A 10,832-nucleotide genomic window follows, 5' to 3' on the forward strand; every position below is an offset into this window, starting at 1 on the left:
CACAAAAAATAGGAAGGAAGGAAGGAAGGAAGGAAGGAAGGAAGGAAGGAAGGAAGGAAGGAAGGAAGGAACACGGAGTAGCCATAGAGTAAGGGTCTCTGGATGTAGGTGAATAAGTAATATTAAGTAGGATTTAGGGAGGCTTGGGCAGGGGTTGAATTTTTTTTCCCCACATACTCCCATATCCCTCCATTCAGTCACTTTTCCCAATTAATGTTTTGGCAGTGAGGAAAGCAGACTGTGGAGATGAGAAAGAGAAACCACTCCTCACACACTGACTTCATCGTCTTGGGCTTCCCAGGGCTCCCAGAGCACCAGTGGCTGCTCTTTGTGCTGTTTGTAACCATCTACGTTCTGACCCTCATGGAAAATCTGGTCCTGATTGTGACCATCAAGTTGAACTGCCAGCTTCACACTCCCATGTATTTCTTCCTAGGCAACCTCTCCCTCTTGGAAATCTTCTATGTCTCGGTGACTGTTCTCAAACTTCTCTCCAACCTCCTGTTGGGGGAGAAGGTCACCTCTCTGGGGGGATGCATGGCTCAGCTGTATTTCTTCTTGTGCCTGGCTTCCTCTGAGTGTTTTCTCCTGGCGGCAATGGCCTGTGACTGCTATTTAACCATCTGCCATCGGTTGCACTACCCAGCCCTTATGAATCACAGAGCCTGCACCGTGCTGAACCTGGGCTCCTGGCTGAGTGGCTTCCTGGCTTCCTTCCCATCCATTGTGATGATCTCCAGGCTGCAGTTCTGCAGCCTAACACCATCCAACACTTCTTCTGTGATCTCCTGCCCCTCCTGAAGCTGTCGTGCACAGACACCTCGACCATCGAGACGCTGGATTTCGTGGCAGCGCTGTCTGTCCTTGTGATGTCCCTACTAGTGACAGGAACCTCCTACATCTGCATATTCTCCACCATGGCCAGGATCCCATCCACAGCTGGGAAGCATAAAGCTTTCTTCATCTGTGCCTCCCACCTGGTGGTGGTCTCCATGTTCTATGCCACCACCATCTTCATGTACGCATGGCCCAGGGCTGTTGGCACCTTTGACCTCAACAAGCTGGTGTCTGTCTTGTACATGGTAGTGGCCCCATTTCTGAACCCATCATCTACAGCCTAAGGGACAGGAAAGTGAGGGAGACCATGAGAAGAGCGCTCGGCAGCAAAGCCAACTGCTTGGTCTTCATCGTTAGAGTCAAATGGGGATAGAGCCAAAGAGTCACAAAGTTTAAGACCAGAAGGAACCACAAGGCTATATAATCTGACCTCCTGTATATCACAGGTGACCAACACCACCCAGCCCCTACACACTAAACCCAACAACCAAAATTAGACCAAAGTATTACAGCCCACAGGAGACTCAACTATGGGAGAAGAGGAGGGACCGAGGTGCTACAATGCCCAACAAACTTGCAATGGCAGGGAATTGATTCAGTGAGAGATACCCAGATGGGAAGGTGAAACCTTACTGAACTGACCCCATTTATAATAATATTGGGCCAAACCATGTTCCTCACAGTAGAGTGACTAACTCTATTTATGCCTTATTTCTGATTGTGGGGATCTGATTGTGATCTTATTGACATGAACTGTGACATATGATGGATAAGGTCAAAGTACTTTTTAAGTCCTTGAAGGTAGGGATGTTGCATAGGATGCTAATGGAATTAGGTGCCAAAATCCCATTGTATTCTAGTAGGAGTTGGATGGCTAACTCATCTGGTCACTTGGCCTAAGGCAGTTAGGTGCCCAATTCCCATTGATTTTCAAAAGTATTTGAACACCTAAATCATGACTGAACGGGTGTGTTTCCAGTGGGGTCCCACAGGGACCGGTTCTTGGCCCTTACACTAGTTTACATTTTTATTAATGACCTGGGAGAAAACATAAAATCATCACTGATAAAGTTTGAGAATGACACAGAATTTGAGAGAGTGGTAAATAATGAAGAGGACAGTTCACTGATACAGAGCCATCTGAATCACTTGGTGAACTGGGTGCGAGCAAACAATATAGGTTTTAATACAGCTAAATGTAAATGAATACATCTAGGAACAAAGAATTGGGCATATACTGGGAAGCAGTGATTCTTCCCTGGTAGCAGAGAAAAGTAGAAAATGATCCAATGGCTGGAAGTTGAAGCGAGACAAACTCAGACTGGAAATAGGGCATAAATTTTTAACAGTGAGGGTGTCAGGCCAAAGTCGGGGGAGGACTCGGATACACTCAATGAAGCCACACCAGGTGTATAAGTATAAATGGTTTTATTGCCAAAGTATAATAAGCTTCCCAGCCTTGCCGCTTTACTAAATACATGCTTTCCAGCAACCAAGCAAGCAAGAATCAATGCTTACACCCCTTCTACTGCAGACAGTCCCGCCTTGTCCTTGACGGCTTGTAGCAGACGCTGCTCCAGTGTGGGGAATTCCTGGGCACCCACAAGGCCAAGTTCCGCAGGTGAGACTGTTTGTCTAAAGCAATTCTCATAGCCGTTTTTATCATCATCTCTTCCTCAGGGGATGTATTCGTCCACAAGCAGGCTCTGGCAGGAAACACTATTACTTTCTATTCCCACACTTTACACTCTTAGGCTCTACTTATTTCTTTACTCGATTATCCAGTCAGAGTGGCTGCAAGCCAGCCCAGCAGGTCAAAGCCTGTTCAGCACTAGCTCCACCCAGACCACTCTGTAACAACAGGCCAAGCTAACTTGCGGTCAGCCCCAACAGAGAGCAATTAACCATTGGAACAACTTACCAAGGGTTTCAGAGTAACAGCCGTGTTAGTCTGTATTCGCAAGGGTTATGGTGGATTCTCCATCACTGACACTTTTAAAATCAGGAGTGGATGTTCTTCTAAAAGATCTGGTCTAGGAATTATTTGGGGGAAGGTCTCTGGCCTGTGTTGTACAGGAGGTCAGACTGGATGATCACAGTGGTCCCTTCTGGCCTTGGAATCTATGAACTCCCTTTAAGTCTTTTGATAATCCCAGCCAAAATAGGTTCTAATTGGTGATCATGTCCTGTGTTCTACAGGGATGAATTTCACCTATAGAGTGAAGGAACTCAATTCTGACTTTAAAATCTCACATTTGATTTGTGTTAAATTATGGCTGTGAAACATGGAAAAGGGGACTAATAAGAAACCAGGAGGGCTGGAAGCTGAGACCAGGAAGAGATGGACCAAAGGCTGTTGGGTGGCCACCACAGATTTAGGATGGTAGATTGGTGTTTTCCTTTGGACTTTGATTGCACCCAAAGGGGTGGGACAGAAGGTTTAGCAAGAGGCCTGAGTCACCTCAGCAACAGAGCTGTGCTGAAGGCCAAGAGAGTCATTGAAAACCTAGGAGGGAAACTGAGGTAAGTAGACTGCAGTGCCACACCACGAAGGGGTGTGCTCCAGAACTGCAGCCTCCTACAGGTCTCATTGAAAATCCCAGTCCTGATGTCTACCCGTTCTTTGGATTTCAGAATAAAAGATACCTCATATCAGGTACAAAGGAAACACAGACTCAGGTACCACAATAATTAGCTTAGCTAAATAGACAGATCTTCACATGGGGATCTGATTGTGACGTTATTGACATGAACTGTGACATATAGATCATTGTTGCAACCAGGGTCCTATGGTTGCACTAGGTCTTGTACAGAGGAGGTCAAGTGGGATGTCTATGGAAAGGTTGTAGTTTGCTGGTTATGATTATGCTGTCTATATGTGTGTATCATTTTTGTATTTGAAATTATGAATATTGGCTATGTATTTGTATCTCAATGTGTTTGATTCTAAGTAGCCTCAGTGAAGCATTTGGTCAGCTTCTTGAGAAAGGACTATTCTCAGTAATTGCCCAATCAAAAAACACTTAACTGACAATGGACTTTGGGAGATGCCAATCCACATCTGAGCTTTCCTAGGAATGTTCAAACTAACATGTAAACAATGTTGTCTACCTGCAAAAAGCTGAATCATTCATGGACATGTGACTTGCCCAAGTGGCTACAAACTCCATCTTCTTGCTGTGACTTTGCACAGAAGAACAAAGGGGTTTCCGCCCACAAGAGAAAGAATCTAAAAGGCCCTGTAAGCCTCTCCATTTTGTGTTCAGCTGGCTCAAGAAGAGATGGCCTCTCCACCCCAAACTGATGCCTGAAAGAAACTGGAACAAAGGACAGTAACTACGGGGCTGTGAGTGATTGCTGGACTCAGGCTAGGAGGGTGTCCAGTTTGTGAAAGAAGCTTATTGGAACATCTCTTGAGGTGAGATTTCATCTGTAATCAGTTTCCTACTGCATTATGCTTAGACTTGCATGTTTTGTTTTATTTTGCATGGTAACTGTCAAGGTTCCTTCCCCACTAAGAACTCTAGGGTACAGATGTGAGGACCTGCATGAAAACCTCCTAAGCTTATTCTTACCAGCTTAGGTTAAAAACTTCCCCAAGGTACAAACTTTGCCTTGTCCTTGAACCCTATGCTGCCACCACCAAGCGTGCTAACAAAGACCAGGGAAAGAGCCCACTTGGAGATGTCGTCCCCCAAAATATCCCCCCAAACCCTACACCCCCTTTCCTGGGGAAGGCTTGATAAAAGTCCTCACCAATTTGCATAGGTGAACACAGATCCAAACCCTTGGATCTTAAGAACAATGAAAAAGCAATCAGGATCTTAAAAGAAGAATTTTAATTAAAGAAAAGGTAAAAGAATCACCTCTGTAAAATCAGGATGGTAAATACCTTACAGGGTAATCAGATTAAAAGCACAGAGACGCCCTCTACGCAAAACCTGAAGTTACAAAAAGACACAAAACCAGGAATATACATTCCATTCAGCACAACATATTTTACCAGCCATTAAACAAAAGGAAATCTAACGCATTTCTAGCTAGATTGCTTACTAACTTAACAGAAGTTCTGAAGAGCATTCCTGACCTGATCCCGGCAAAAGCATCACCCAGACAGACAGACCCTTTGTTCCCCCCCGCCTCCAGCTTTGAAAGTATCTTGTCTTGGCCTGCTAAACCCAGGGTTGTGAGTTCAATCCTTGAGGGGGCCATTTAGGGATCTGGGGCAAAAAATGGGGATTGGTCCTGCTTTGAGCAGGGGGTTGGACTAGATGACCTCCTGAGGTCCCTTCCAACCCTGATATTCTATGATTCTATGATTCCTCATTGGTCATTTTGGTCAGGTGCCAGCGAGGTTATCTTAGCTTCTTAACCCTTTACAGGTGGAAGGGTTTTGCCTCTGGCCAGGAGGGATTTTATAGCACTGTATACAGAAAGGTGGTTACACTTTCCTTAACTTCCCTTTATTTTTATGATAGTAATTTTACTTTGTTCTGTCTGTTATTATTTGGAACCACTTAAATCGTACTTTTTATACTTAATAAAATCACTTTTTTGATTATTAATTAACCCAAAGTAAATAATACCTGGGGGAGCAAACAGCTGTGCATATCTCTCTATCAGTGTTATAGAGGGCAGACAGTTTATGAGTTTACCTTGTATATGCTTTAAACAGAGTAAAACGGATTTATTGGGGGTTTGGATCCCCTTGGGAGCTGGGTGTTTGGGTGATAGAGACAGGAGCACTTACCAAGACATTTTCAGTTAAGTCTGCAGCTTTGGGGGCATGGGTTAGACCCTGGGTCTGTATTGCAGCAAATTAGTCTATCTGGCTTAACAAGACAGGGTTCTGGAGGCCCAAACTGGCAGAGAAAATGGGCTCAGAGGTAGTCTCAGCACATCAGGCGACAGTCCCAAGAGGGTCTCTGTGACCGAACCCATCACACTGACCTCAAGCCATTGCCATGTGTTTGATGTTCCATTAAACACACACAGCAATGGCTTTATAAACAAGCCCAGATTGGAGCCCACACCAAGGCCTTGTCTAGCAGAAGACAACACACTCTGCCCCTCTGGCCATGCAATAAGAGAGGAAAGAAAGTGGACCTGCTTTGGCCAACAGAAAGTATCAGTTACAGTTCTGAGGATCCTGAACCTTGTTAACTGCTGTATAACATGTGATACTTGGACCATGTGTGGTGCTGTCATGGAAAGGTGCCTCTTCAGCATTCTGAAGAGGGAAGAGAGTCATGATGGATGAGAAAAGGGCAACTACACTGTATAATGGGCATTAGGGACAGCAGAGGCTGAGGGATGGGGAAGTGAATAATTTATTCTGGTTTTCACCTGCTCAAGTTCTGGTGCCTATGCTTAAAATATGTGAATTGGGCCTGCTTGACATAAATCAGAAGAAATTCCATTAACCCCCACGCATACGTTTACACTTTAGAGCCTTGTAAATTAATTTGAATGGAAAATTAAATCACAAGATTACATATGTGAATTCATGGGAATGGCTGGGTGGGGAAATGAATGACCTCCCCTGTTTCAGCGGAAGGACAGTTGAAATTAGGTTTGAAAGCTGGGGAATGATTGTTTTATGTGGTGATGTATGTGCAAGGCCCTTTGTGTGCAATTTTTTTATTTTGTTAAAAAATTCCTGAGGATTTACCAGTGTTTATTACAAATTTTAAAAACGATGAAAATCAATGCAAAAAAAATAAATTCCGTTTCTGTTAAATATTGAGGTTAATATTGGGGGACAAGAGGACAGAAAAAAAACATCAAATAGTGAAGTAAGAGTATTGAAAATAAAAACAGTTTAATGATGTGGTTTATTTCATGAACTGTACTTTAACAGTACATACACATATGCACATTCATGTTTGGGTTTTGTGTGTGTGTCTTCCACTGCATTGCCTTACTTTAACAGTCTAAGTGGAAATGTTAAGCTAATTTATTATTTCCAGAAACACATCTACCTAAAGTAATGTAGCAGAGTTTCTAACACAATCACTATTTTCATAGACTTGAAAACTCCAAAATTCACATTCAAACTGGTTAAAAAAACCATGTTTTTGGAAAAATCTGGGAAAATTTTCAATAAAAATTGGTATGTGTTAGAGTGTGTGTGCGCATTCACATTGTGTGTGTGGGTCTTTGTTTGAACCTCCTTTTGTGGAATATGTGTGTGTGTGAATGCTTAAGGGTAATTCCTTTATATGTGTGTGAATCTGTGCATGTCTCCCTCTGCCTGCATGTGTATCAGTGTGCACATTTGGGAAATGAATGCTTGGTTACTATTTGTGTGTGTGAGAGTTGTGATTTGCTGTGTATCACACAGCTGAAGGCAGAACCCCAGCTGGTGTAAGTGAACGTAGCACCACGGAGGACAACCCAGTTGGCTGGTGAAAATGAGTATGAGGATCTAGCCCCATGTTCCAATGTCTCCCTGATTTCTCTCCCATACCACTGATGTCCAGGCACAATTGTGCTCCACAGAGCTGCTCCTGCAATTGGCTGATGCTAAATGCACCACTGCCTGAGGTGGTATGGGGCCATCGACATCGCTGGCAGCAACTGCATATTGCCACAGTCTTACAGCTCTGTCCAGGCCTCTCTATGAATTGCTTGATGGTCTTCTGTCTAATCCATAGCAGCAATGAACCTGAATGAAGCTTCCTGGACTTCAGGATCCGAGACCAAAAAAGCTCAGATCCAAACACCCCCAATAAACCTGGTGAGTCTCAGAATCTAGAACTGAATTTCACAGCCCTGGTCATTCACAAGTTCTTAATTGGACAAGCAGCCACATGAGAACCACCACCCTGTGGATCGCACCAATTGGTCTCCTTACTGGCAAGCTCAGAAGCCACACGAAGGGACAATAGACATGGAGTGTGAACAAACTTCTGGGTTCTGACCTATAGAAATGAGCACCTTGGGGCACTTAGGGAGCTCACTGACTGATGGGGGTCAGGGAGAGAGCATGTGCATGTATCCCTACTCATCTACCTTGTCATCTTTTTATCCGTCCATCCATCCATCCATCCATCCATCCATCCATCCATGTGTATAATCATCTGTCCATCCACCTAATTGTCTTTCTTGTCTGTCCATCAAGATACCTGTCCATTTTCTCCTCCTTCTGCTATTTGTCCATCCAAGAATCTACCCCTTGGTCAGCCTGTGGAAGTGGACTTCAGTGGGCAGGGGCTGCTGAGTGGGGACATGTCACAGTCACTAAGTTCAATTTAAAGATATAACCTGATATTTGGTAACTAAGAAATATTCCTTCTCACTCTGTGTGCTGCTAATTCACAGGCAAAGCAGGTGGGAATTGGAGCTGACAAGAGGCTGGCAGAGTGACTGTAACACTCTGGTAAGGACAGCAGTGGCAAGGGGATAGACTGTAACAAGTGCTATCTTGGTCAGAGAAGTGGCAATGAATGGTCTGTCTGTGGTGCAAAAGGTGCTTGACCTTAAGGATGCAGCTGATTCTATAGGTCTGATCACAGATTTGCTGTGACAGATCCCCAGTGTGAAGGAACCCTGATCAGTTTTATTTGGAACATGTTAATTTCACTGATGCTTTGCTTAGATAAAAATATTTAAAAAAAAAAAAACTGCTTCCTTATGTGCTTGTTAAAACTATCTCAGCTAGCAACACACTTACTAAAAAGAAATCTCTCCAATTAGCCATGAAGCACCTGTAACTCTAGAGAGGTTTAAAGGAGGACACACAGATCATTAAAACTTCATGTGTCTTAATCAGCACTCTGAGGAATGTTAAACCCAGCCAAGAGCTGGACACTGCTTGGAGATTTAACAAACCTCTCAAGGAGTTACAGGCCAGTGGCAGAAACAAAGTTCCTCATTATTTTAATGGGTCCCATGGAGGGCCATTAGAATAGAAACAGTGTCGGGAAATGTAGGTCCCAGAGGTGGTCCCATAGGGGCTGATTAGAAGAGAAAGTCAGAGGCATTGATTAAAGTTAGACAAAGGAAGGGACAGGTCTGTTCCTGTGTCAAGTAGCCCCTGCTGGTTACAGTGAAATGGTCAAGCCAGTCATTCCCAGCCCCTGTGAACGGTGATCCCTTCCTTCATAAATTCCATCAGACCCCAGGGAGTAAGGGAATGCAAGGGAGATGGATGGGGGCAAGGAAACTGACATGTAAACACACCTCAGATTCCCTCTAGGTTAGCCAAGGCAGCATGGCTCAGGCAATTCCAGGTTTCTAGGCCTCAGGGAAGGAGATCAGCCAACGTACCTGGGTTATGACAGGCTTTGCTGTCCTGCCCACGAACCCCAGCTCTGCTGATCCCCCTCAGACAGAACTCACAGCCTCCTCCACTGTTGCATCTCTGGGTTCACACACCCACAGCTCTGATCCTGCATCTGATTCCCAGCCTGCAGCCCCTGCTATCCCAGCCCCGGGCTTCCCCACAACACAGCACTCTGCTGATGGGCTTCAATCCTGATCTGCAACCCCCTGAGTTCCCCACACCCATGCACAGTTCTGTCATTGCCCCTCAGTCCTGCTCTGCAGCCCCCTGTTCTCTGCTGAAGCCCATTAGTCCTGATCTAGGGTTGGCTCCCTTCGCTGCTTTGGTGACATGCCTCAGTCCTGACTTACATCACCCCTTCTATTCCTGCCCCCAAACCGCTCCCCAGCTCAGCCAATGCATCACAATAGCGAGCCACAATCCCCCTATCATTGCTGTCCTACCCCCAACACACAACACTGACAACGCTCCTCGGTCCTGACCCACTGCCACTCCAGTTCACACCCACTCCTCTTTGAACACCCCGATCTTGACAATGCCCTGGCTAACCCAGGCCTGACACCCTCAGCGCTCTGGTATTTCTGCTGAGTTCTGCCCCAGAGCACCCCCTGGCCAGGCCTGGGACTGAGCTGAGCTGTCTCAATGCATTGCAAAGCAACTTGCGCTTTCCGTCCCCTACGCACGCGCACACACACCGCTGCCATGCTCCTCCTGGGCCACACCCACCAGAGTACATTGGGCTTTACCTGTAACAGCCCCTTACCCATGTGCATGGAACAACAAACCTACAACAATCGACAACCCACACCCCTGCCCAAATACTCCACATTGCACAAAACTATGATATTCATTCGGGATGTGCGCACACACACACAAGACCTCAGTCCATCCAACAGGGAAGTCCACACACACACCAGACTGCAGCCCACCAAACAGGGGCAGTAAGTACACACACACCCCACAAGTCTTATTGCCTCCAGAAGGGGGTAACAAGACACACATGCGTACACAAATACACACACACGGAACAGGATTCATTTTCCCACCGGGGAGCAGGAATCTCTCTCTCTCTCTCACACACACACACACACAGTGTGCGTCCCTCAGCATGGCAATGACAGACAGATGCAAGTACATTCTGAAATGCTCATTCCATGCAGCAGGAACACACAGTTACACACCCATAGAACAGGGTTGTTTACCACCAGCAGGGCTCACTCAGGGATTCCTGCACAGAGATGAAGTTCTGATCATGGGTTTAAGGCACTTGACCAGCCCTCAGACCTCTCAGCTCAGTTTCTGTCTTTACCACTGGTCCTGCATGGGGACTGAGGGTGAAGTTTACAAACCAAAATTAATGGGAATTTGTGTCTCCAAATCCCACAAGCAGGCTAGAAAAAAAAAATCTTAACATTAAACCCTGTGGACCGGACCTTCACCTGGTAGAAACTGGCCATAGCTCCATTTGATTCAATGGGGCCAGACCCCAGCTGGTTGCAATGGTCCATAGCTCCTTGTGTGAATCACTTAATTGTAGTAAATTACTTAATAGTTTCCATGCCTTGGTTTCCCTATCTGTAAAATAGAGATAATCGCATGTCTCACCCTCGCAAGGTGTTATGACGTTAAAGTCTGTTCTTGACTGTGAGATGCTCAGACACTACACAGATGAGGCCTGTGTAAATACTAGAAAATATAGAAGGCTGGA

At 45.4% G+C, this 10,832-nt stretch overlaps 1 protein-coding gene across 1 annotated transcript; it reads left to right on the forward strand.

Annotated features, from left to right (window-relative positions):
• The first annotated feature begins 246 nt into the window (after positions 1-246).
• On the forward strand, positions 247-1,210 carry LOC144273851 (olfactory receptor 226-like). Its single transcript, XM_077832543.1, is given in 3 exon segments — positions 247-751; positions 754-1,104; positions 1,107-1,210. Coding segments are annotated over 3 exon segments (960 nt in total).
• The last annotated feature ends 9,622 nt before the right edge of the window (positions 1,211-10,832 follow it).

This window comes from Eretmochelys imbricata, chromosome 13, assembly GCF_965152235.1.
Source record: "Eretmochelys imbricata isolate rEreImb1 chromosome 13, rEreImb1.hap1, whole genome shotgun sequence".
In the NCBI taxonomy this organism is placed as follows: Eukaryota; Metazoa; Chordata; order Testudines; family Cheloniidae; genus Eretmochelys; species Eretmochelys imbricata.